The sequence below is a fragment of the Rhamphochromis sp. 'chilingali' genome, assembly GCF_963969265.1.
Source record: "Rhamphochromis sp. 'chilingali' genome assembly, chromosome: 3".
In the NCBI taxonomy this organism is placed as follows: Eukaryota; Metazoa; Chordata; class Actinopteri; order Cichliformes; family Cichlidae; genus Rhamphochromis; species Rhamphochromis sp. 'chilingali'.
Window position 1 is genome coordinate 3,862,498 of NC_137931.1, and position 27,599 is coordinate 3,890,096.

At 41.5% G+C, this 27,599-nt stretch overlaps 1 protein-coding gene across 1 annotated transcript in view; it reads right to left on the bottom strand.

Annotated features, from left to right (window-relative positions):
• Positions 1 to 27,599, bottom strand: part of LOC308394299 (uncharacterized protein) — a 1,060,216-nt gene that overhangs the window by 488,854 nt on the left and 543,763 nt on the right. The window contains exons 25-27 of the mRNA XM_080878552.1: positions 26,417 to 26,593; positions 24,133 to 24,309; positions 17,043 to 17,219 (exon numbers count right to left, since the gene is read on the bottom strand). Of these exons, the coding sequence (XP_080734678.1) occupies positions 17,043 to 17,219; positions 24,133 to 24,309; positions 26,417 to 26,593 (531 nt within the window). The remainder of the gene's footprint in view (positions 1 to 17,042; positions 17,220 to 24,132; positions 24,310 to 26,416; positions 26,594 to 27,599) is intronic.

Sequence of the window (27,599 nt, forward strand, 5' to 3'; positions counted from 1 at the left end):
TAATAGCTGTAATAAAATGTTCTGGCCAACGGTGTTAAACGCTGCACTTGGGTCTAGCAGGGAAGATTTCAACTTTTCAATATGAATGAAGGCTGAAAACTGATTAGATTAATGTCTGATGATCTTTTCTGTGCTTCTTCAAGTTTGTAACACCGAACATATTAAAGGATGATATAAGGTTCACAGGAAGAGTTTAATTAGACACACATTTACTATTTTTTCTTTATACTCTTTCTTTCTTGACATGTTTAATATGCTTACTATCAGAGGAGAAAATGAACCTTGTGTAGTTTAAAAACTTTTTATTTAATCAAACTGTAATGTTGTTGAACTCTGACGGACGTGTCTTTTAATCTTGTCAACAAATCCTTAATCACCTAAATGTGCCATTTATCATCTAGTAAAATGTTCCCTCTGCTTCTGTTGCACATCTCCCCCGACACTCTCTGCTTCACCAGCCCTGTGCAGCTGGTCCAATCGCTGCGTCCTTAAACTGGTCTGTTTAAATCTCTTTACCTCTGTTGTGAACTTCACACAAAGTTTGTGGTAACAAAATCAAACTGAGGAGGATCTCGTTTGAAAAACACACACTCGCGAGACAAAATAAAAACAGACTGCTCAAAGCAAAAGCAGAGCTCACAGCTGGTAGTACAAAACACAGTGACAACGTGCGTATCAGATACCCTCAGTGCCAAAAGCATAAATATGAAAACATGGGATCACCAAGAATATCCTAAAAATGTCATTGAGGGGGTGTTACAGTGAAATAAAATGAAACATTTTCATCTGAAAATGTTTCATTTTAGTAAAAACAATTCTCTGTAGTTTGATACTGTCGTTACAGACAAAGCGGATGTTTAAAGCCTTTGGACGCACATTTGAAATGCACTCATTCTCCTTATCAGCTGGAAACATTAAAGCCGTAAAATGACACACCCGCGTGTAACAAACCATTTGTTGGGGGTTGTGGATTTGACACCTCAGCATTGTGAAAGTGGGGAAACATGTTTCTGGCTGAGCATAAGATTTCTGCTTACAACTTAGAATCTCAGTTCTAAATGTAATTCAGATGTTTTTTAAGTAGGGCTAATGTATTATTTGACTTTAAGGCCCACACACACACACACACACACACACACACACACACACACACACACACACACACACACACACACACACACACACACACACACACACAAGAACAACAACAACACAGAGAAGAAGAAGAGGGGGTCGTTTTACTACACATAATAAAAACGCAATCATTCATCTTCCAACTGTATCTTTCTGTTCTGGCTTTAGAATCATTGGTTGTTTACTGATCTGTACTTTGGGAGTCACACTGTTGTGATACTGGGGAGAAAAGGGTAAGGTTTGATAGACTAAACCATTACACACAAAAGTTGAAAAACCTAAAGAGTGTGTGAGACTGCTAGCTGTGTCGTTCAGCAATAAACTCATCTATAAATGTGTTAGTAAAGAGTGACTTGTACTTCTGTCCCATTAAGCAACGGTTTAACAAATTTCACTGCAAACTATAAAAGGAATCTGGATTTAAATAGAACATAGTAGTGCAGGAAACACTAGTATAAGGTGTCTATGGAACAAATCTCCTTCAGCGTTCACAATGACCAAAGTGAGGCCTACAGGCGTTTCTCTCAGTTGGTTGTGTTCAGGGAAAAAGCAGCTAAATACACTGAGACTGCTCCACATTGTTAGTGAGTTAACTCTGGATATTACATGCTGTAATGTTACTAAATGATATAACAATATTATACAATGCAATAAGTTATGTGTGTGATATTTATATTTGTGCTTTGTCTTTATTGTCTTTCCTCAGGAGAACAATCTCAAATAGATGAAGACCTGGTTAGCATGGTGATTGAGGACTCCCAGCCATTTAGCATTGTGGAGGACAAAGGATTCAAAAGATTTGTTAAATCATTAAATCCTAGCTATGTTCTCCCCACTAAAAAGGTCATAAAAGCAGTGAAAATTTAGTTTTTACAGAATAAAATGTGAACAGGCAGGACTGACGCCTCAGTGTGTAGCTGTCCATACCTCAACGTTACAAAAGCACAACTACTGTCCACACCCCAACCACACCTCACCTCACAGTAAATGATCATTTCCATTTTAAGCATTTCCAAATGATCATTTTCCATACTGCCAGTATAAATATACACAGTATACTGCCATCAATACAATATACATGTTTTACACACTCCTTTTGTTGTTGACATTTACAGGCTGTGTGCAAAAGGCCACACTCTTCAAATTCATGCCAGCTATTATTTTTACGTCCAGTAGGTGTCCTACTAGAGCAAATGAAGCTTCATGAAGCTTCGCGTTGGGGTGAACCAATTGGATGAAAAGCTTCAGTGCTTCATGAGGCTTCATCTGCCCATCACTAGCAAAACGTAACAAAAATCCAAATAACGTTACATGACCAGGCAGCCAGAACACACAGCATAAATGAAAGCAGATCACGACACCGACACAAAGAAACACAGGGCTTAAATACACAGAGGGAGCAATCAGGGAATGGGTAACAGGAGGGAAACACAGCTGGGGCAAATCAGGCCTAACGAGACAAGGGGAAGCAAAACCAGACACATTAACATCAGACATGGACTTTCAAAGTAAAACAGGAAACATAACACAGACTCAGGCAGGCTCTATAACAAAGGGAACAGAGACGTGGGACCAGGGCAGACACAGACACTGGCTGTATCCCAATTCAGGATCTGCAGCCTTAAAGTACGCAGCCTCAACGATCCTCAAGGGCCGCGTACTCAAAGACCGCTAAGGCTGGAAGTGCGAGGCTTGTGAAATGAGACGGTCTAGCCTCCGTTGCGCTGCCCAGGTTGCCTAGCAACCATGATACCAACAGCTGGAAACGTGTCTTACAGCTTTGTTTGACAGAAATGAAGGAGAAAATCTTTTGTGCATTTGTTTGTTTGTTTCTACATGAGCTTTGATCAATCTCTGTAAGATTAAGCTCAGCTATTGAACGGCGTATATTTTAAAGTAAAGGCTTTAAAACCAAGTTAGTACAAACGTCACTAATGTCACATAACTTTGCCGACATGTGGCCAACAGTAATGTTTTAATGTTCTTCGTTATTAAACATTTGCACATAAATAAGTGACGTAATATTCAGTACTTACTTAAAGTTTACTCTTCGGGCGCCCCTCATCCGCCGTTTTATTTCGGCAAAATTATCCACACCCACTGCCGCGCTATGCATTCTGGGATATGTTGGGCCACGAAGTCTACACTGCCACGTCCTTAAAATTCAGGGAAATGAAGGACGCATTTGGGGGCCGCATTTCGAGCAGCCTTCGAATTGGGACAGCCTTCGTCGCGTCGCTCTGACGCAATCGGCCTTAAAATGCGGCCCTTAAGGCTGCAGACCCTGAATTGGGATACAGCCACTGACTGGACGTGGGGAGACAGCAGATAGGGGAGACAGCAACTATGGAACACAGACAGAAAACCAGAACACTAAAACTCTAACCAAACCCCACCCAGACAACCTAAACTAAGAATAATCCTAAAACCCATAAAGCAAAGCTAGAATATAATGAAATAACAAAATCAAAGAACCAAAAACACAAAACACTGGGTCAACGACCCAGGGACCCTAACATCGGTGAACAGGGTTTACAAAGAGGTTTTATATAGAATTAAAAAGAAATCTGTGTTTCAAGTGTCTTTACAACTCTGTGTTATTGTACTTACATTATAACCAATCCGCTCCTTTATCCCCACTTAAAATATTTTTACTGAACTATTGTAATATTTCCTCTTGGCCAACTTACTCTTACAAAAGACATGTTTAATGTTAATGAGATTTTTTTAACTACATAAATAAAGGTTATATAAAAGTCGCTGCCAAAAACTGATCGCGGCTTCTACCTTGTTACACGAATGTTGTTTGTGGCTCAAGATGACTTTATGTCATCCACGAGGGAAGCATTTGACATATGTTTCACATATTATAGCCCAACAAGTTACTTATAGCAGTTTAAATACGAGCAATCACTTTTTGGCAAATACCAGAAATCAGTTTTTGGCAGACAATCACTTTTTGGCACAACACCGGTGTCTAGCAGGTTTTATATTTTAGAAAGTTTAAACATCAGCTTAATAGAAGTAGTGTGGTCGTGAGTTTTGCATAAACAAATTTGTGCAAACCTCAATGAAGTGAAGCAACATTATAAAGAAGAGTGAGCCTAAATGACTCCCCAATGATGTGAGAGACTGATAGTCATACAGAAAACAATGACTTTGAGCTGTTGCTGCTAAACGTGCTTCTACAAGCAACTGAATCTTGGAGTGTACTTTGGTTTGTCTGCTCATAAATTGGTGGTTCATGATGATAAATGAACTTCTGAACTGGTTTAACATCAGTGCAGTGGCTGGTCCATTCCTTGATGTATATGTCAACGTTCAAAATGAGCCATTTAAATCAGCTGTGTTGGATCAAGGACACATCTAAACCCTGCAGGACAGCGGCCCCGAGGCCTGGAGTTCCCACCCTCAGTGCAGTGGAAATAGTCTCGTGCCAGTCTTGGTGCTGCCTTTGAGTCTATATTGCCGAACACTGTGAGCACACATTTTTTTCCTTCCTAAACAAACACACATTTGTAAAGGAAAATTTAAATTGAACTCACAGTTGGCGGTTAATCGTTATATAGTTTAGATGTACACCGAGAGACGCATTTAGTGGGACTTTTACACCGCCACAGATTTTCTTCTTCTTTTTTGTTACATTATTGACATATACTAGATATTTTAACCTAAGCAGCAACAATCATGTCTCTGGTACAGGCACTTTCCACCATGCAGGTTAAGCTAAAATGTGACTTGAAACAAATTCTGGGTTTCCGTTCCATAAAGGTTCATTTCATCTGGTAAGTTAGCCCCTGAGGTAACAGTCTATGTGAACATAACATACTCACTGACTCACACTCAACTTGACTGATAGTGATTTCCTGAATTAGGCAAAGCGCACAGAGGAAATTCATTTGCATATGTTTGTTTTCACAATCACTGAAATCCAAGTTAGGCATGTTTCCCTTTGTTGTTGTTGTTCTTGACACGAGTGCTTCAGTTATTTTCTCATCAGTATGTTAGGACAGAAAGGATTCTGTTGTGGATTTATGATCATCTCACGTGTGTCCATCTTTCAAACTCTTAGATTGTGTAGACATTAATGCAGCTGTCAGACTGTAGGCCAGTTTCTTTGCACTGTAAGCATTGATTGGATGCTACTGTAGCAATCAGTGCTTACACAAAACGTCCCTGCGTAAACCCTCAGACACACAACAAACAGATCAATAGTATCTGAAATTCAGAGTACGGATCTTTTTACACATTTCTCACAGAAAATCACCTAAATCGCTTTCGTGTGAGATGCACATCATGTTTGCCTCATAAAGACTTGCCCTGTATGTATTCATTTCTTTTGACTTTCACGTGGAATTGTCACCTAATATAACAGGTCCATCAGTAAATGGTGTCTATCTTCAGTTTCTGTCTCCTAGACTTTGTCCCTGTCAGGTTACAGCTGAATAGATAGTCATATCATGCAGAGACTGCATCGTACTATAATGCTCGTATGATCGCGTTTGTCATAAGTGGACTGGTCTTGTTGAAACTTTGCATAAACCTTGCCCAGTAAACTGTGAGTGCTAACATTTCTATGGCATATGCAAATACTTTAGACAAATCCCACAGTTGTCTATATTTGTATATTTGACAGTTTAATGAAGCATTTAGAAATCAAAGGTCAGATTAAAATGCTGTATCACAATAGAATGTGATATCACACAATACAATATTTTTAATATCACACACAGCATGAAAGTTTGCTAGTGTATATTATAAAAATATTACAGTATGTTGGTATAACTTTATCCCCTCCTAGTTTTTAAGATACAAATTTTGGCCCACACTGATTTGTGATCATATTCCTCTGTCCACTAAATGAAGATGGAGGCTCTGCTCTTTATTTCTGTGTTTCTCTGGAGAATCCTGGTAACATGATGGCTTTCTGTCTCTAAACACACACGAGCTTAACTCCGAACACACGGGGGAGGGGCCTAACTAATAACCAAGATGACTACAGGCTTGGAGGTGCTAAAAGTCAGATATACCAGGAGCAGTTTGGGCTTTAGAACAAATTTTGTGTAATTATAACAATATGTAAATTAGGACATGGTTACATATGATGCTGCTGATTTTTTAAATCTAATTTTTACGTTGCATTAATTTCTTTTTGTCAGACAGGGAATCAAACAAGTTCTGTTTTCTCGAATGAATCCCACTGTTATTTGTTTGTCCTACCAACAGGGATGTTTACATGGTATTCATGACTGCTGCACCTGATGACTTTCACAGCTTGAGGACTGCAAACATTTCCCAACAAGACATGAGTGGTGGGGTGATCGTTGGTATTCCTGATCAGGTGAGGATCTGTTCCCATCAAACCACCAAAACCAGTTGTTCAGGATGTTTACAGGATGAAGAATCCCCAGTTATTCTTTGTGGTTGGAATGTGCCTACATATGGCTGTGTGGGATTCTGGCTTACTTTAGGGTCAGAGCAGTTGGTATGTGGAGCAAATACTGACACAGTCAGAGTGGGCAAACCAGCAATAGGCTTGTTGTCATACCTGGAAGTCTGAAAGCTCCCGATGCTGGATGGTCTTTCTAGTTTTTAATGACAGGTCGTCTAACAAAGCTTCCATGAGGTGCTATAATGGAGACTGTCCTTTTCAAGGAGTTTCTCATGTCTTATCCTACTTTTTTCTTTTTTTAATTAACAGGAGTGAGAATTTGAAATCCTCTATATTGACATGATTACATTTCTTCTATTAAATGAGAAGTACATTTTGAACACAGTATAGTGAACACAATATCCAAGAAGCTAAATCTGGTGAAATGGTTTCTTTAGCTGTCAGCTTGAAAGGCTGATTGGGGTATTTTTGTCACCTTGCATGCGGGTGGCATGGACACCCGACTTTTGTGTGCATTTATCAAAAAGCTTGGATGATTTTGAAGATCAGTGGCATTCAACTCCTGATCAGCGTTCAAGTTTTCTTAAAATCTTGTAACATGATAACTAGAAAGAAGACAGCTAGGATTTTCAAACTGATCCATAGATGGATCTACTATGAAGCTGAGGGACAGCACTGCTTAAAAGATCCTTTTTAAATGACTCCAGCTGTCTGATTTAATGAGACCACGTGTGCTCAAGTTTCCTGCTCTGACTCGGCCTCAGAATGTCTAGAGGCAGAAATCAAGCACACTCAAAGGAAATAAGCGTATCAGTGGGCATGTGCTCAGCACGCAGAGTGGGAGTGACTAAAGGTGCCACTGCAGAGCATCGCAGTTGTTTCGTGTGATTAAGTTGTGTGTTTATGAACCTGTGAGTGTTAGTCCTTTTGGCAGGATGACTCGCATGAAGCTGTTATAATTGTTTGTGCATGTTAAAGTTATGCCTCAGTTCTTTGATACCATGTTGGTAGGATTATTTGGCACTAAGTTAATAGCAGTGGCTGTAATCTCCCGCAGTCATTACATCCAGCGGTATTACAAATAAAGGACTTTTCTATTGTTTAGTTTAACTGTGGCTAGCTTGCCATGTCCGTGCCTTATGATTGGCAATTTGTATGACGTGCTATTTAGGCAATATATGATCTATAGTGACCCCTTGTGGATATTGTGAGATATTGCTGTGTTGAGTACATTATGTTTTCAATTGTTTTTCTAGTTATTTGTGACTCTACTAATGATAAAATTGCCTGTTTCTGTTTCCAGAAAACCATTGCTCATAGTCCCACATACTATACAATGATAAGTTCAAGTATGGCTGTACCTAATTTGGATTAAGCCTGGCAAGCACTTTGATGTAAACATTTCTTCTGTGGGACTTAAAGACAGTTAACCCAACTCCTGGACTGCTGCAGTCTTCCTGACAGAAAGCTTAGGCCAGGCTTGTATGCCCAGTATATATATTCTATAACGTGTGTAACTACTTCGTTTAGTTGTTTTTGTTTGGATTTAGTTTTGTTTTTTTTCTTTTCAGTGTATTTCAGTGTCAGTAATTTGTGTAGTGCTCACTCACATTTTCAACTGGAAAAGACCTGCAATAGAAACGTATTTAGGAGCAAACAAGTGAATGAAAAGTTTGACATCATTAAGCCCAAACAGCACCTAGTTTTCAACAAAAACACATAACATAAGAGCAGCAGTGACGATGCAGCTGACACAGACGAACCCATTTAAACTGGTCCCAGTGTTTTTAGCCTAACTTGAGTCTTGAACCATTGGGGCAAATGAGAAATTCCAGCAGTTCTTGAAAGCAGCAACTCTGTGCTTTTTTGTGATGTTAGGGACATTATGGTAACTCGAGGCAGAACACCATCCAAATCTTGGTAAATAACACATGAAAGAACAAAAGAAACAAACATGGTAAAAAGAAGCCAAACGTGTGATAACATTGTTCCATCACGCTCACTCACTATTCTCTCAACCTTTGCCTTCACGGGGCTGCTGCAACAATGTACCTGGGATTACCGTAATGATGCAAATATTAATGAAAAGTGCAGAGTTGCTGCTCTCAGGAATCATTGGACTTCTTTTAATTGAGGAAATGGATCAGGAGTTACGGTAGTTACAGATGTTTAATACAACCCTAGAAAAGAGCTTTCTGTAGTGCTGTGCGATACGGAAAGATTTTTTATGTATCCGATACAAGTAAATACAGGGCTGATATGATCTCTACTTTTTAATGTGGATGATGCATCATCAAAATGCCAAATTGTTTACATTTTCATGACCTTTACGTTGTTTTTTAGGGGGCTTCATCCTAATGATTATTAATGAGTTAAAACCGAGGACAGAAATAATAAAAGGATTTAGTTTGTAGCCCATAGTTTAAAAACAGTAATCACACATTATCCCTTTCTTTAACAGCAACACAAAAGGATCATTATATTCCATTAAATCTGAGCCATATTATATTCAGTATATTTATTTTAATTTCAGTAAATGTTTTTATTTAAATGACATGTTTCAGTGAGATAAATGTGTTATTTCAAGGTCGTTGCATCATTTTTACTTTTCGAGTTGGCTGAAATAAGAATTAGCCAGTTGCACTTTAAAGTAATATAACCAACATATCGCCACAGTTATCTACCTGGATATTCTTCAGAGCATGCTTTCTTGCATGTGACAACAAGAGACCTCTCGGTTGTCTGGTGGAGCATTTAGCGCCTCGCTACATGTTTCCAAATCGGCATTTCTTCTCAGTGAAAGCTGTCCTAGAGAAGTAAAGCAAGTTTGTAAGTTTCTCTCTCAATGTTTGTAACGCATTCCCACGTTAAGCTTAACAACTGATATATGGAGCGACTGCCGCGCCTCCTCTCCCCCTCCCTCTCCTGCTGCTACTTCAATCATGAAACTAATCAATGATCAGCTGATCGCAAGTTCCGTCTCTCTTGTTTGTTTCCCACTTTGTGCCAGAAAGAGGAAACCAGCAGATAAACCACAGCAGCACGTTTAAGCTTGATAAGCTGTTGTTAGAATTTATTTAATATTACTTTAATGCCTAATGCTATAAGTAGCTGACAGCTGGTAACTGTGCAGGGGCGTGTCTAGCACAGTTTTGCCAGGGGGCCAGCTGGGGCATTAACAGGGAAAAGGGGGGCACAAAGAAATACTTTTCTTTCTTATTCTCGTTTAAAATGTCTCGCTTTTAATAAATAATTATCTGAATCTTACAACCAAAGTTTTTATCTAACGTAAAATGTATAGAAATCTAATATTGTATATAGTAACTATTAAGTCTAATATATACCCTAGTAAGTTATAGTACTTTTTCCTTTGGGAAGATACCATCTGTGCAGTCTGCAGTTCTGTTGAAGAAAGATGTTGAATCTATTTAATTGTTGTTGAAAAATAATTGATTTCTGTGCATTTTTTTTAAATACATGCATTAAATTAAAGTCGATTATGTGGATTAAGCATCACGAGGCAGAGGGTGGGCGATGGTTCCCTTTAGTTTTTTTTTTGCTGGGAGTTTGCAACCCTATTAGTTAGGTTGTTTAATATTTCTGCTAAGTACTCTTTAAAATACCAGAATAGGGAGGATGGTGCATGTTTAAGTTTATTAGATTGATCAGTGTTGCTGAACTATGAAATATTTTGGGTGCAGTGTGTTTTTTGCATACAGGTATAACTAAATAACTTTAATGTTTTATTTTTTAAAACTTGAGTACTTGAGTCTTTATACAAAATAAAGAAAGATATTAAAAAAACTGTTTTATTGATTATAAAAATACGCTGTATCGGATTCATATCGATACTGGACACAAAAAAGTGGTATCGTGCGTTCTCTAGTCCATACAGGAGAGAACCAGAAACTAAAGAAACTAAATTGCGTGTTTACCTTTATGTTGACATCAGTGTCTGTTTTTTTTATTATTATTATTTCAGCATTTCAGCATCTCAAAATATTTTTTAGATAAAAGCAGTCAAAATATTTTTCTTAACAGATGAATCATTAAAGGATGGCAATTTCTAAAATGGTAACCAAAAGACCCGTGTGTTTTCTCTTTGGAATAATAATAATTATTGCTCATTAATAAGAAAACTATTTCTAATCCAATTCAATTTTCGAACAATCAATAAAACACTTTATGACTAAAATGATGAATAACTGCAGCCCTAGAATAAACACATTTTAGAGAAACTTGTGATTTTTGAGATGATGCAGTTTTAATTTGATAGTTTTTCCCCTTTGGTAACTTTGCTGTCCTCGCCCTGAGTTCCTTAGTTTCACCAGCTAGACAGCGAGATAACGATGCTCCAATAACCAGACTTATTTTCCTTTCTGCGCTGATTTATTGAAGAATGGCCTCTGACCATTGCCTTCTCTTTGACCATCGTAAAACTGAAAGTACAAAATACTGTATTAGCTAACTAACATTGTAAACTAGCTTGTTACACTCTTACTGCAAGCTAACAGTAGATTACAGCTCAGCATTCAATACCATCGTTCCCTCGAAGCTGGACAGGAAACTGCAGGATCTAGGACTGAGCAGCTCCCTCTGCAGCTGGATCCTTAACTTCCTGTCTGATAGACGCCAAGTAGTCAGACTGGGCAGCATCACCTCATCCCCCGTCACACTGAACACTGGTGCTCCACAGGGGTGTGTACTGAGCCCTCTCCTGTACTCACTCTACACCTATGACTGCACAGCCACTAACAACTCCAACATCATTGTGAAGTTTGCGGACGACACTACAGTGGTGGGTCTTATCACCAACGGTGATGAGACGGCTTACAGGGAGGAGGTCAGCGCCCTGACCCACTGGTGTCAAGACAACCATCTCACCCTCAACGTCGCAAAGACAAAGGAGTTGATAGTGGACTTCCGGAGGTGCAGAGAAGTACACACCCCCATCACCATCAACGGCGCTGCTGTGGAGAGTGAGCAGCTTCCGGTTCCTTGGTGTACACCTGGCTGAGGATCTTACGTGGTCAGGACACGCAGCAGCGCCTCTTCTTTCTCAGGAGACTGAAAAGATTTGGCATGAGCCCCCGCATCCTCAGGACCTTCTATCACTGTGCCATTGAGAGCATCCTCACTGGATGCATCACCACCTGGTATGGCAACAGCACCGCCTACAACTGCAAAGCTCTCCAGCAAGTAGTGCGGTGCTCTGAACGGATAATTGGAGGTGAGCTTCCCTCCCTCCAAGACATCTACAGGAAGCGCTGCCTGAGGAAAGCGGGGAGGACCATCAAGGACTCCAGTCACCCCAGCCATCAACTGTTCAGACTACTTCCAACAGGAAGGAGGTTCTGCAGCATCCGGTCCCCAACCAGCAGACTGAGAGACAGCTTCTTCCACCAGGCCATCAGACTGCTGGACACTTCATAGACACCTCAGCTTCACTACTGGAACTTCAACATTATGCACTCCACACTGTATATAAATGCCACTTGTTTTGCACATGTCCAACTACCAACCTCTGTATATTTTATTTATTGTTTACTCTATTTAATTTGTAAAATATGTGTACACACACACGCACGCGCGCGCGCGCGTAGAAAAACATATTTAGTATACACATCCAGTAATGCATGTACTATTATATATTGTACATATATTTATTAGTCTCAGATTTAGCCGTTCTTATATTTTGCTTGTTTTATGTTATTGTATTTTTGCACACCTCTGTTGCTTGTGAAGCTCGCAAACAAGAACTTCACTCACATGTACTGTACCAGTGTACCTGCACATGTGATGTGACAATCAAAGTGATTTGATAACAAGATAAAACTTTCAAATGTACAAATTATCGTACCATTTTTACACAAAACAAAAGATAATAATTATTTTATTGTCACTCATACTTACAGACATATCTTGTCCAAGGCAACAACATTTTAAGGTCCATATCAGCTTAGAACGATAACTTTCCGCCATCTTTGATTTTTTCACCTTCTCATTGTTCCTTTCCCAAAGTAGTCAAACCCATATTACAAAGCAGCCACTAGAGGGAGCTCTAGGGCCGTTTGCAACCATAATATCCAGTTTACCTTATAAAAGGCAGAACAGTAACTATAGTGTTTGCAATAAATGGAGACATTTAAAAACAGAAAGCTATCATCTACTGTGATTCAAGTGTATAAACTAAACCACATAAAATGGCTTAAACTGAATATGGTCACGTTTTATTTTTTGTGTGGCCATTACTGCATTTTAATGGTGTTATAGATACTGTCGAGGCTAAGCCGACATTTAAAGCCACTGAGCTGTTTGTTGGCAGGTTAATGCAATGTCACTGGTATGAATAAACGTATTAAACTTAGTTCAATAACTGAAACCATACTTATCTTGTCCTTTAGATTCTTTATTCCAACACAATTTAACATAACAGCGCAGCGGTCACAATCTGTTTGCTCCTTCCCAACAACAACACACCTGCTGCTAATGACCTATCTACCTTAAATAGACACACCATATGTAACACAAAAGGTGACCCCTAGTGGCATACATGAGGTACCCACACAAAAACGGCTCCTACAGATACTGAGCACAAATATGAGTACAGAGAATTTCCAGCAAGCTTTTAATACTGTCACAAAAAGGTCTAGAGGGATTTATCAGCATCATCCTGTCAAACTGGTTTTATGGTGGTTTGGACATGTTCACATATACTGGACACAGAATGATGAAGATGGAGCTGCAGGAAGGAGGAAAAGAGGAAAAACACAGAAAAGATTCACAGATGTGGTGAAAAAGGACACGACAGCTTCTGTTTGTTAGTTTGGTTTTTCTTTATTTGGTAAAGATTCAGAAATAAAGAGAAGATCACATGTTTGAATATTATATTAACGTTCTGTAATTACAACAAGTTGTAAAATCTTTCCAGAGTGAGACAGAGACTGTGCAGAGACTGTAGAAGGACAGAGCAGCAGCAGAGCAGTCCAGATACACTGATGATCCTCTGTCAGATCCAGAGGGACACACAGGGCTGATGCTGGACTCTACATTGTGTCTGACAGTGGAGCTGTTCTCAGAGCAGTTCACTCTGCAGCACTGACAGTCATCTGCACTTCATTCCTCTGTCAGTCACTGCTGGATGAAGCTCTCCTCTCCACCTCCCAGTAACATGGCCCAGTCAGAGCGTCTCTACACACAAGCTGCTGCTGCTTCAACCTCTCTGGATCATCAGGACACAGCTGCTCCTCTCTCAGCACACACACCGTCCTGTTTATTGCCACGACATCCACCTGCAGAGAGAAGGAGGAAGAGCAGAGGAGATAAACGAGTGTTTCCAGAGACTCTTCATCAGCTGTCAGTCAGTGATGCAGCACATCCAGTATAAAGAGCAGCAGGGACGTCAGTGCTGGGACTGTACTAGGACTCATTGTTGCTTCACTTTTTCTAATCTTTGGATTTTTATTGAAGTTGCTGAAAATGTTTTTCCCTCCTAGTTTGAGTTTGGACTTTCATTCATTAGAAGAACCTTGGTGTGTCCACTCTGAGCTCTGTAGGAACCCCAACAACAAGCCCAACAATCCAGATGGACGGTTCCAGCTGTTAACTGGAGGAATTCCATCCAAACATCTGCTCTCACTAAATTCTTCCTCACCTACAGACTGTGTTCTTCACTGCTTTAAACTTGGAAATCAATGCAGTCATTGGTCTGCGTGCTGCTTTGTTCAGAGAGCTGATTGGCTGTTGACAGCGTTTGATCAGAGCATGTCAGACGTTACTATGGTGACCATAAAGGTGAGAAACAGGAAGTGTTTGTGTCCAATCCTGAAGCCTGTCACCGTTCTCCTCTCACAGCTTCACTGAGAAGCTGCAGCTTTACAGGAAACACTGGATCTTTGTTTCATACTGACTGTGTTTAGTACAATACTGCTGACAGCACCACCCACTCACTCCATCACTCTACTTACTCCAGAGTCTCCAGTCTGTAGTCTGGACTCTGCTGAAGATCAGACAGCTGCTTCACATCTGGATCCTTCAGGTTGTTTCCCCACAGGTACAGCTCTCTCAGATGGGAGGGGTTGGACTTCAGTGCTGCTGCCAGATAATCACAGCTGATCTCTGACAAACCACAGTCCCACAATCTGTATAAAGAATGAAAGATGTAAGTTTATTAGACAAAGTGCTTGAAATCATTCAGTGTTTCATCATCTGTTCAGAGCTGAAGAAGGTTCAGAATGTAGAAGTTTAGAAAATGGAAACTCCAAACAGCTGAAGCCAACAGGAAGCAGCTTCAAACAGGAAACTGTGCAGAGTTTCAGACTATATGTCCTGATGCAGCCAGTTGGATTTTGGAGATTTGAATCTCTGTTCTGTGACTAAGTCCTTGAATCATTTCTTACAGTTGGTCCAACAAGACAGACTAAGTATTGGACGTGTGTTGTGGCTCCATCAGGGGAGCTTCTAACTGTGATGTGATGGCCCCTCTGGGTCTGTCAGGTCACAGCACTGAAGAGAGCTCAGACTGGGCACACAGCTGTTCCAGTCTGGACCAAAGACTCTATACTGGGACTGAGGGACTGCTTTGACTGCACCCACTGGGACTTTTTAAAGGCTCATGTTCTCACTTAGATCATCGATTTCTACTGACATTTCTTTCTGGGAAAAATGGGGATTACTTTGGAAACAGGAAGTATTTTCCCCAATAAGCAGCCCTGGATTAGTAAATCACTCCAACATGTTCTCAGGCAGAAGAAGCTGTCTTGTTATGAGGGAGAGAAGAAAAAGATTGAGGCACAGAAACCTGTTGAAAGAGAGATAAAGCAGCTAAAATCAGGTGTAAAAGTAAAGCAGAGGATGAGCTGAATAAAGGACACTCAAGGCTGGCTTGGAAAGGAATGAAGTCCATGGTGGGGATGCAGAACAAGGAGCAAAGATGAATGTGATGCTGAATCAGCAGAAGACTTGGACTCATTTGATTCCAGCTTTGATATCATTGATTTCAATGAAGAGCTTTGTGATTGTAGCAAAGGGCTGGTAGCTCTGAGAGTCCCACTGATGAGGTGTTTGTGTGGAAATCTCTTAGTGGGACCAAAGAGAGAAAAAGCCCTGGTCCTGATGCTGTGGGAGGGAAATGATTGAAGTGTGCTGTGAGGAAGTGACTGGGAGATTTTCACACATTTTCCAGTCCTCCTTGGAACAACAGGAAGTTCCCAGCATATGGAAACAAAGGTTAAGTGTCCTATGGCACTCAGTGATGATGGTGCTGTGGCCCCACCACCTCCACCTCTTTGTAAAGGAACTAACTGTAATCTGAAGCTTCAAATGGAACTAAGACTTCCTCCACTAGGTGGCAGTGTCTGATGAGAAAGTGTTAGTGGAGCTGGCCTGGAGTCAGAAACAGGAAGATGCAGGATTTGGGCTGAAATGGGCAAAAGTGGTTAGCACTAGTGCCTTAGAGCAAGAAGGTTGTAGGTTGAAGCTTGTTGGTCAGCTGGGCCTTTCTGTGGAGGTTGGATGTTCTCCCACAGTCCAATGAAATGCTGCTTAGGTTCATTGGTGCTTCTACATTGGCTGTAGGTGTGGATGTGAGGGAGTGCTTCTCTGTCGCTCTCTGTTGGCCCTGTGATGGACTGCTCACCTGTGCAGGTGGACCACGCCTCTTGCCCTATGACAGCTAGGGCACAGGCTGCAGCCCTGTGAGCCTAAGCTGAATAAACAGTTAGCAAAAATGATCCATAGATGGCCTGAAATCCCCCAGTTAGCAGTTTGGTAGATAGCTATGACATGCTAATCCCATCCAGCAGCTGTATTCTACCTGTAAGCTGATCCCTGCTGAGCCAAAGCACTTTTTCATATACAAATTACAACCTTTAATAGAAACCTATTGGTCAGCATCTTATTAGCCTGCTGTTAGCTTCATTCCACAGAAAACTGAGAGAAACTAACAGAGTTGATAAAGAATAAAGAGAAATGTGCTGATTTAAAGCCTTTGAAGTGCTTCAGATGATCTCTGTCCACTTCTGTCCACTCATTCATTCATGTAAGCTTTCTAATGCAGCTTTGATCTTCACAGTCTGCTTGATGAAACTCATTCTAACCCTGAATGTCAGAGTGTTCCTCCTTCTCTTTCCCATCATTCATGCTGGCAGTGGAGGAGATTTGGATGTTGGACTGTGTTTTGGATGATGTGTGTATGTTTGTGTTGGACTGCTGTCTGTAAAGCAAACGCACATTTTGCTTTGGATTTCAGTGTCAGACAGACTTTAAGGTGCAATGAAGAGTTTGAGAGTTTCACAGTGAATTTTCCAGTGGAGGATTTTTCTTCTTCTTTGAAGGTTTGAAATGTGAACATTGTTCTGCTGCAGTCAATGGACTAAACCAGAGAAGAAGAAAACAGACTTTACCATGAAGATCCTCAGTGTGGATCAGTATAATATCAGCCTGATGTCTGCAGTTTAGTGTCAGCACAACTTTCACATCATATTCATCTCAGCACAACTAAAACATGCTGACTGACCTCAGAGTTTCAAGTTTACATCCTGGACTCTCCAGGAAACCACACAGATGTTTCACTCCTGGATCCTGCAGGTTGTCGTTGTCGCTCAGGTCCAGCTCTCTCAGATGGGAGGGGTTGGACTTCAGTGCTGCTGCCAGATAATCACAGCTGATCTCTGACAAACCACAGTTCCTCAATCTGTATAAAGAATGAAAGATGTAAGTTTATTAGACAAAGTGCTTGAAATCATTCAGTGTTTCATCATCTGTTCAGAGCTGAAGAAGGTTCAGAATGTAGAAGTTTAGAAAATGGAAACTCCAAACAGCTGAAGCCAACAGGAAGCAGCTTCAAACAAACACAACAAGAGAAAAAACTCTGAATGTTTCACATTAAAGTCGTACATTTCTCATAAAAACAGGACAAAGACTTGAAAAAGTCGTGTTTTTCCTTCCAGGAACCACATGGCTTCACTTTTAAAGGTGAAGTGTGACAGAAATGGACATATTTGAAGTCCAACACCTTTTTCCAGTCACATTATTAAAGCAGACAAACTACAAGCTCATTTTCATTCCAACAAGTCATCTTCTGACCTGGACTAACAACACTGGTCTCTATGTGCAGCTGGCTGTGAGACCAGTGCTCAGGGAGCGTCTACAAAGTGCAACACTGAAAGAACATCACACACTCATTTGCTTCCAGCACTTTCACACAAACATCTACTGTCATTATTGTCACCAAACTCTGTGGATCCTTTATTGCAAATTCAAATGGGATCAAATGGTCAGACAAAAGAGGCTTATGAGGAAATATGATGAAATGTTGTGTATTAGCAGCAACTTATTGAATCTTTTTCCTCAGAAACCAAACAAAATGATTGACAAACATGTTTTTACAAACTCAGTGTTGGACTTGGATCAGCAGGATAAGCTGATGTTTAAAGGCATTTGAGTCTCGCTGTATGAGAGTCCAGTTCTTACTCAATATTTATGGATGATGTTCTTTCAGTGTTGCACTTTGTTTGGCACAAAATGAAATTATTTGGCCTCTCAGATGCTTTTAGAGATTCCCAAATGACTGATGATGACATCTCTGGGGTCTGATTGATAGAAAAAAAATCTCTTTGAGACCTTTTGTAACTGACAAACTCTTCATCTGCTAACAACACTGAGTTGAATCTCCATGGCTGATAGTTGGAGCAGGCATCAGGAATACACATTGAAAAAACAAGAGGAGAAATCACCAGAGTCTTATAATCACATTCTGTAACTAAAGGGAGACGTTTTTCTATACAAATATATGTTTTATGGACATTAGAAAAAAAAGAGTATTGACGTGAAGCAGGATTATGAAATCTCCATACATCAGCCAGCCCATAATTATCAAGAAAGCTCTGAATGACGCATGCTGAGTTTGGACTAAGTGTACTTTTGTGTGAACTGTGGTCCATAGCAGATAATGAGCAGTTTAGGTCTCCCTCAAAGATGATATTGTGTGATGACATATTGGGGAGCCGCGCAAAGACATTAGTGAAAAATCTGTGATCGTCCCAATTAGAGGCGTAGATATTTGCTAAGATCAAAGGAAAACCATAAACTATATTTTCTGCACTTAAAATCCTGTAATTTTCTCATAAATCGACAGTGCGCCTTATGGATGAATTCTGGTTGTGCTTACTGACCTCGAACCGATTTTATGTGCTACACGGCGCTCAGAAACCTTTCAAAAGATGTTTTGGTACGACTTTGCTCAGCTACGAGGCCGCACCGCTTGATGGATTGTTGGAGCATTACAGCTACGAGGAGCCTCGCGGAGTGATACGTACTCTGCTTCAACGTAATATTACTGTATTGAGTGTGTATAAGGACCATAAATGGCACCTGTAAGAGACACGGTTACAAAGAGGGTTTCAAACTCCAGGCTGTCAGTCACGCAGTAGAACCTGGGAACAGAGCAGCTGCTTGTTATTATGCTCAGCGTCTGTTTACATTTTGACTGCACGATTGTGAGCTTTTTGTTATGCACAATAACAACATTGTTTTCTTTTATTTATGGAGCATTATTATTTAATAAATGCTGATCATTTATTTCTGAGTAATTGTTTCATGTACATCTACGCTGTATGTTAATAAATGTGCCTGTGTGAGATTTGGGACACAGCTTTGACTAAGAACTCTCTTTTTGTTCGAACTTTCTGGCTTTAAAAATATCGAGATATATATCGTATATCGGCATCCAGCTAAAGAATATCGAGATATGAACTTTGGGTCATATCGCCCAGTCGTAATATTGCAATAGGTTGTCCGTTAAACTCAAGCGGGGCTTGGGCCCTGGCACGGCGTAGCCACACAATCCTGGTAGTAGTGACGCTCGGCAATGACGGCGTGCGGGTTACCAGCTGGCTTTCTCAGGATAGGGCTCCTGTGTGAGCGGTCGACAATAACGTCTTTATCCATACCCAGCACTTCACGTAGTAGCACGGATACGGCCGTGGAGGAGCTCGAGTCCAGGCCCTCTGGTATGATGTGGATGTTAGCTCTCCGCTTCCTGCCTTCATCACATTTATCCTTCAGGTCAGACAGCTCCTCCTTCATACTCTCTACTGTAGACTGCAGGGTGGTCACCTCATCGCTCCACATTGACAGCCCATCCTCAGCTTCTTTCACTGTAACCTTTACTCCATCAACTTCGCCGCACGTCGCCGCCATGCTGTTAGCGATCTCATTTCTCAGTCCTTGCACGTCAGCCCTTATATTGTCAAAATCTTCTTTCAATGCATTTCTGAGTTCTTCTTTTAACAGCGTACTAATGTCCTCTTTAATGGATTGAAGAAGCTCCAGTTTTAGAGCAGTAGGATCCACATCACGCGCGTCTGTTGAGTCTGCTCTTCAGCGGCCGTAGAGCTGGACGCTGCCCTTTGGCCATCATCGATACTCTCGCCCGAGATCGCACCGGGGCTAAAATATTCACCTGCTCAGCTGTTTTTGATCAGTTTGAGCCTGTGTGGTTTGATCAGGTGGAGGAACGATGTGATGCTATAAAGACATCATCTTGTCCAAATGAAGTTGTTCCAACACGTGTTTAAAAAGATTTTAAAGGTTGTTGGTTCCGACATCTTAGCGATTTTTAACAGCAGTCTTAGTTCAGGTGTTGTACAGCCTGTTTTAAACATGCTGTTGTACAGCCTGTACTAAAAACCTGATCTGGATCCTCTGTCCGCTCAAATTTCAGGCCTATTTCAAAGCTTCCCTTCCTGTCGAAGATTTTGTAAAAGATTATATTTGTTCAGCTGCAATCTGTTGTAAAGGTTTCAGTCTGGTTTTAAAGCTCTTCACAGCACTGAAACTGCACTTTGGAAAGTTCTTAATGATCTTTTATCAGCCACTGATCAGGAGACTCCGCTGTGCTTTTGGATCTGACCGCTGCCTTGACCACAGCATCTTGACCTCACCATTGGAGCATGGCGGCATCAAGGGCGCTCTATTAGACTGGTTCAGCTCTTTTATTAAATCGCATTATTACATTTGGGGCTTATATTTGACGGCAATTTGAAAAACAGCTGAGCTCAGTTGTACAGCGGTCTTTCTTCAAACTGAGGCTTTTATCTAAGGTGAGATCATTTATATCTTTTAAAAACCTTGAACGGGCGATCCACGTTTTCATGACGTCCCAGCTGGATTATTGTAACTCCTTATATGTTGGAGTTAGTGGGACCTGCCTGGCAAGACTGCAGCTGGTCCAGAAAGCTGCAGCTCGTCTTCTGACACAAGCTCAAAGACATTTATCGTCCCAACAACCACATATACGCTGGTCCCTCGCTGTAACACAGTTCACCTTTGGCGGCCTCGCTGTTTCGCTGATCTTTTTTGTGCAATTTTGCATGTTTTTGTTTTTTACAGCGCATTGTGTTCTGCGTCCTGATTGGCTGTAGACCATTGTCAGCCAATCTCGTGCCGTGTCTCCTGTACAGTACAGAATGTGTTCAAATTTACAGCAGTGTGACTCTGCAGTGCTGCACTGTATGTTTGTACGTTTTGTCCCCAACAAACAACATGACGAGACGTTTTGCACCTGTGGTAGCAGCCAAAGGCAGAGGAAGATGCTGACCATCATAGTTTCAACAAGGAGGCAAAAAGGTTGTAACTGTCCACAACAAGAACATCGTAAGGATGGAGTCAGCTTTGGCTTTGTGGCTCAGTGACCGCAGGAAAAAGAACATCGTGCTGGACACCAACATTATCTGCAGAAAAACTCAAAAGCTTTATGAAACTTTACCTGACAGCGAGGAGCCCAGGCCATGGACGAGTGCTCCTCACACAGAACCAAGCTCATTTAATGCCAGCAAAGGCTGATTTGACACATTTCAGAAACACTTTGCTTTCACTCTTTAATAATGAACTTATTTTTCTATGAAGGTTTGAACTTTGTTTAAACAAGAGAGAAAAGTGTGAAAATGTTCATGCCTGTCTGAGAAAAGTGTAGAAAGTGTGCAGTGAGGGTTTAACTGCCTTAAAACTTCTATAATACTTGTAAAACATAAAGCTGCTACTTCATTCTGAGACTTATTTTTAGAACGTAACTCGATAAACGAGCGACCGCAGTACTGTATTGTGTTTATTTTGAAAACTCTCAACAGGATCTTCAGATTTATTTTGAAAGCTTTATCTGGAAAACACAAACACATAAGCAGGAAACAAAGAGCGTGATATGAAACGATAGACGTTTTCATATGGTCATCATATATACATCGTTCTATCGAACAGCCCCAGCTCCTGCTGTCAGTCTCTGTAAATCTGCTCTTAAAACACATTTGTATTCACTGGCTTTTAATACAGCATGAGAGTTATTTGATATTTGATGTGTGATATTAATATTAGGAGTTATTTTAATCGTTAGTTTGGATTCTTGTACAGCACTGTGGTCAACGCTGCTGCTGTAATTAATGTGCTATAAACACATAAACAATCTGCAGTTAAACATCCAAAACTAAAGATGTGATCGCTGCCTTTAGAAAATGTGCTGATGCACAAGATATCAGCTCCATTAAGGTGGAATGTGGCCGTGTTAGAAACATGTTGGAAGAAGTTTGAAGCTGAAACTGTGAAGCTGAGAGTGAAAGAGCTCCAGCGTCTGTCACAGGAAACTTTCTTATTTCCACACTGATGAAAGCATCAAGCTTTGATTTCCTGCTGCTTTTATTGAGTCACACTGTGAAACTGAGCCACAGCTGAACCAGCATCCCTGTACAGCAGACACTTACAGCGCTTGGCTGCTTCCATTGGACCCTCTGCACAGAGCTTCAGTTTCCTCTTCTGGTCCCAAAGTGCAGAACAACAAGGTTTCAAACAGCTTCGTTCCAGCAGCATCAGCCACAGACATGCAGAGAGAATCCTTTGGTTGTGTTGTGTGTTTGCATATCTGCTGTCTGTGTTGCTTTGTGAGGATGGATCATCTCCTGCAGCTCCAGATAAGCAAGCTGGACCTGAACCTGGTAGCTTCACTTAGAAGACACTTGTGACGGGAACGTGTGAGAAGTTTTGTGCAGACAAGTGTGGATTTAGAGTGTGGGACGAGCTCTCCACAGTCTTTGTGGAGATCCACATTCTGCATACTGCCTGTGAGAAGCTGCAGACATTTGTCCTCCAAATCCACTGAGCAGCTGCTCGTGGTGGTATTAGCTTCATGTGTGCGTGTTAGCATGAAGCCTCGGTCACACTCTGCTGTGGACACGGTCACGGACAGCTGGACGCCTGATGGACGAGTCGTCCTTCCTGTTAAACTTCTTTGAGCATGAGAATAGCATAAGAAGCTCAGTGGACACTGTTCAGGGTTTTAACTCTCGCTTTCACTTCAGCTTCACCAACAACAGCACAAGCAGAGCAGCCCACTGCCTGCATGGCTGGGACAGCGCCCCCTGGTGACTGTAAACCACTACAACATGTAGACGGCCGTCTGCAGGCTGGATGTAGCACCACCGCAGAGACGTGCTGCAGCTCTGTTTAGTTACCCAGCTGACAGCAGAGGCTGTAGTTTACTGTTACCAACATGGAAAACTGAAGCTTCACCAGCTGGAGCTACAGAGCTGGAGAACAAAGGAGACTGAGAGGCCAGAATGATGTGGGAGGAAACATCAAGAGCCTGTTTGAAAGGAGACACATGTGGATGCTGTGCCAGTCTGTGGTCTGTCAGAAGTCAGCTGAGTCACACTGCAAGAAGCTGCAGAATCTCAGAGGAGGAGATTTGGAAGTGTTTGTGGGACAAACTGGACTCAAAGAAAGAAGATGTTTGTGAAGTCTTTGGTGGAGGTGAGCAGTGTGAAGCAGAACACATGCAGATGAATCAGGAGGGAACAAACTGAGTGGGCGGAGCTGTCTGAGCCCCGCCCACACAGACACAGCTTCTCTCTGGAACTAAACGTCTGCTTCATCTCTGCCTCTTTTCTTCATCCTCCACCTCTCTTTTCTCTTCTTCAGTGTTCTGCAGCCACGGAGCCTCACAGCTGTTAGCACGCCCATACCTGAGCAGCTAGCATTACCCAGCATGCCGTGCAGCAGTGTTAGTTTGTAAATGTGCAAGAATTCCTGCTCCAAACTGTTTCACAGAGTGCTGTGTGCCGTGAAATCTGCTTCATGTGTTTCTGTTTGATCCTCAGTGACTTTGACACAAAGGCCTCTGCTGTGATGATCACACCTCTGATCAAGTCTCACAGTGTCACAACTGATAAATGATCAGAGTTAGAATATTTCTGACTGTCTGCTGTGTGCCGTGACCTTTGACCTGCTAAAGACAGTCAGCTGTGGATTATTCATTGTTGTGTCTGATACTTAGAACTGTGAGGAAGAAGCTACACAGTTAATCAGGGTCCCCTCTCTCTGAATCAGCAAAGGTGGGCAGGCCGCGTGTGGGCCGCGGGCCATACGTTGAGTATCACTGTTTGAAATGTGAACATTGTTCTGCTGCAGTCAATGGACTAAACCAGAGAAGAAGAAAACAGACTTTACCATGAAGATCCTCAGTGTGGATCAGTATAATATCAGCCTGATGTCTGCAGTTTAGTGTCAGCACAACTTTCACATCATATTCATCTCAGCACAACTAAAACATGCTGACTGACCTCAGAGTTTCAAGTTTACATCCTGGACTCTCCAGGAAACCACACAGATGCTTCACTCCTGGATCCTGCAGCTTGTTGTTGTCGCTCAGGTCCAGCTCTCTCAGATGGGAGGGGTTGGACTTCAGTGCTGCTGCCAGATAATCACAGCTGATCTCTGACAAACCACAGCTCTTCAATCTGTATAAAGAATGAAAGATGTAAGTTTATTAGACAAAGTGCTTGAAATCATTCAGTGTTTCATCATCTGTTCAGAGCTGAAGAAGGTTCAGAATGTAGAAGTTTAGAAAATGGAAACTCCAAACAGCTGAAGCCAACAGGAAGCAGCTTCAAACAAACACAACAAGAGAAAAAACTCTGAATGTTTCACATTAAAGTCGTACATTTCTCATAAAAACAGGACAAAGACTTGAAAAAGTCGTGTTTTTCCTTCCAGGAACCACATGGCTTCACTTTTAAAGGTGAAGTGTGACAGAAATGGACATATTTGAAGTCCAACACCTTTTTCCAGTCACATTATTAAAGCAGACAAACTACAAGCTCATTTTCATTCCAACAAGTCATCTTCTGACCTGGACTAACAACACTGGTCTCTATGTGCAGCTGGCTGTGAGACCAGTGCTCAGGGAGCGTCTACAAAGTGCAACACTGAAAGAACATCACACACTCATTTGCTTCCAGCACTTTCACACAAACATCTACTGTCATTATTGTCACCAAACTCTGTGGATCCTTTATTGCAAATTCAAATGGGATCAAATGGTCAGACAAAAGAGGGTTATGAGGAAATATGATGAAATGTTGTGTATTAGCAGCAACTTATTGAATCATTTTCCTCAGAAACCAAACAAAATGATTGACAAACATGTTTTTACAAACTCAGTGTTGGACTTGGATCAGCAGGATAAGCTGATGTTTAAAGGCATTTGAGTCTCGCTGTATGAGAGTCCAGTTCTTACTCAATATTTATGGATGATGTTCTTTCAGTGTTGCACTTTGTAGACGCTCCCTGAGCCTCACAGCCAGCTGCACATGGACCAGCTGACATTACCCAGCATTAGAGGCGGCTGTAAAAAATTCATGTTCCCATTTAAATGGTTTTAATTTGAATAAAACGATGTTGATTCATTCAATCCTGAATCGATGTTTAATATAAATGTATTTTGCCAGAATCTCAGGTTAAAGCTCACAAACTATTTCAACAAGCAGCAAACAGATAAAACAGTAAATGAGAGCAGCTAAACACACAAAGATGGAAACACAGAGCGTGGATCGTTCACTCCACGGCACGTACACGGACACGCCGTCGGGGCTGAAAGTGGACAGCTCACAGATCCTGAAGCTGCAGGTTTCATCTGTCTCCAACCAAAACTGAGTGAAGCAGCAGCAAAAGAAGATCCAAACTCTGCTTCACGTTTGATCAATATGCTCATGAATTCTCTCTGACTTTGGCTGTTCCTGCCTGCACAGCTCTCTCTCTCTCAGTGTACTCCAAGAACAGCTTCAAACATCTGTTTCTGCATCATTCACTGTTTATTAGCCACCAGTCTGCTGTTGTGTTCAGTGCTGTCGGCCTCTGACAGTAAAGCCTCATTTCTGCTGTTCCATGGAAACTTTTTAAAATGATGACAGATTACAAACTCTCAGCTGTGTCTGTAATCAAACCTCTGTAACTTTGCTTCACTTCAGCAGCATCAGCTCATGTTCACATGTTGCTTCATGGTTTGCTTCAGTTTTTGATCGACTGCAGAATATTTTGAAGGTTATCTGCTATAAAAAGCCAGAAGAGGAAAATCTGCTTCATGTGTTTCTGTTTGATCCTCAGTGACTTTGACACAAAGGCCTCTGCTGTGATGATCACACCTCTGATCAAGTCTCACAGTGTCACAACTGATAAATGATCAGAGTTAGAATATTTCTGACTGTCTGCTGTGTGCCGTGACCTTTGACCTGCTAAAGACAGTCAGCTGTGGATTATTCATTGTTGTGTCTGATACTTAGAACTGTGAGGAAGAAGCTACACAGTTAATCAGGGTCCCCTCTCTCTGAATCAGCAAAGGTGGGCAGGCCGCGTGTGGGCCGCGGGCCATACGTTGAGTATCACTGTTTGAAATGTGAACATTGTTCTGCTGCAGTCAATGGACTAAACCAGAGAAGAAGAAAACAGACTTTACCATGAAGATCCTCAGTGTGGATCAGTATAATATCAGCCTGATGTCTGCAGTTTAGTGTCAGCACAACTTTCACATCATATTCATCTCAGCACAACTAAAACATGCTGACTGACCTCAGAGTTTCAAGTTTACATCCTGGACTCTCCAGGAAACCACACAGATGCTTCACTCCTGGATCCTGCAGCTTGTTGTTGAAGCTCAGGTCCAGCTCTCTCAGATGGGAGGGGTTGGACTTCAGTGCTGCTGCCAGATAATCACAGCTGATCTCTGACAAACCACAGCTGTCCAATCTGTATAAAGAATGAAAGATGTAAGTTTATTAGACAAAGTGCTTGAAATCATTCAGTGTTTCATCATCTGTTCAGAGCTGAAGAAGGTTCAGAATGTAGAAGTTTAGAAAATGGAAACTCCAAACAGCTGAAGCCAACAGGAAGCAGCTTCAAACAGGAAACTGTGCAGAGTTTCAGACTATATGTCCTGATGCAGCCAGTTGGATTTTGGAGATTTGAATCTCTGTTCTGTGACTAAGTCCTTGAATCATTTCTTCCAGTTGGTCCAACAAGACAGACTAAGTATTGGACATGTGTTGTGGCTCCATCAGGGGAGCTTCTAAATGTGATGTGATGGCCCCTCTGGGTCTGTCAGGTCACAGCACTGAAGAGAGCTCAAACTGGGCACACAGTTGTTCCAGTCTGGACCAAAGACTCTATACTGGGACTGAGGGACTGCTTTGACTGCACCCACTGGGACTTTTTAAAGGCTCATGTTCTCACTTAGATCATCGATTTCTACTGACATTTCTTTCTGGGAAAAATGGGGATTACTTTGGAAACAGGAAGTATTTTCCCCAATAAGCAGCCCTGGATTAGTAAATCACTCCAACATGTTCTCAGGCAGAAGAAGCTGTCTTGTTATGAGGGAGAGAAGAAAAAGATTGAGGCACAGAAACCTGTTGAAAGAGAGATAAAGCAGCTAAAATCAGGTGTAAAAGTAAAGCAGAGGATGAGCTGAATAAAGGACACTCAAGGCTGGCTTGGAAAGGAATGAAGTCCATGGTGGGGATGCAGAACAAGGAGCAAAGATGAATGTGATGCTGAATCAGCAGAAGACTTGGACTCATTTGATTCCAGCTTTGATATCATTGATTTCAATGAAGAGCTTTGTGATTGTAGCAAAGGGCTGGTAGCTCTGAGAGTCCCACTGATGAGGTGTTTGTGTGGAAATCTCTTAGTGGGACCAAAGAGAGAAAAAGCCCTGGTCCTGATGCTGTGGGAGGGAAATGATTGAAGTGTGCTG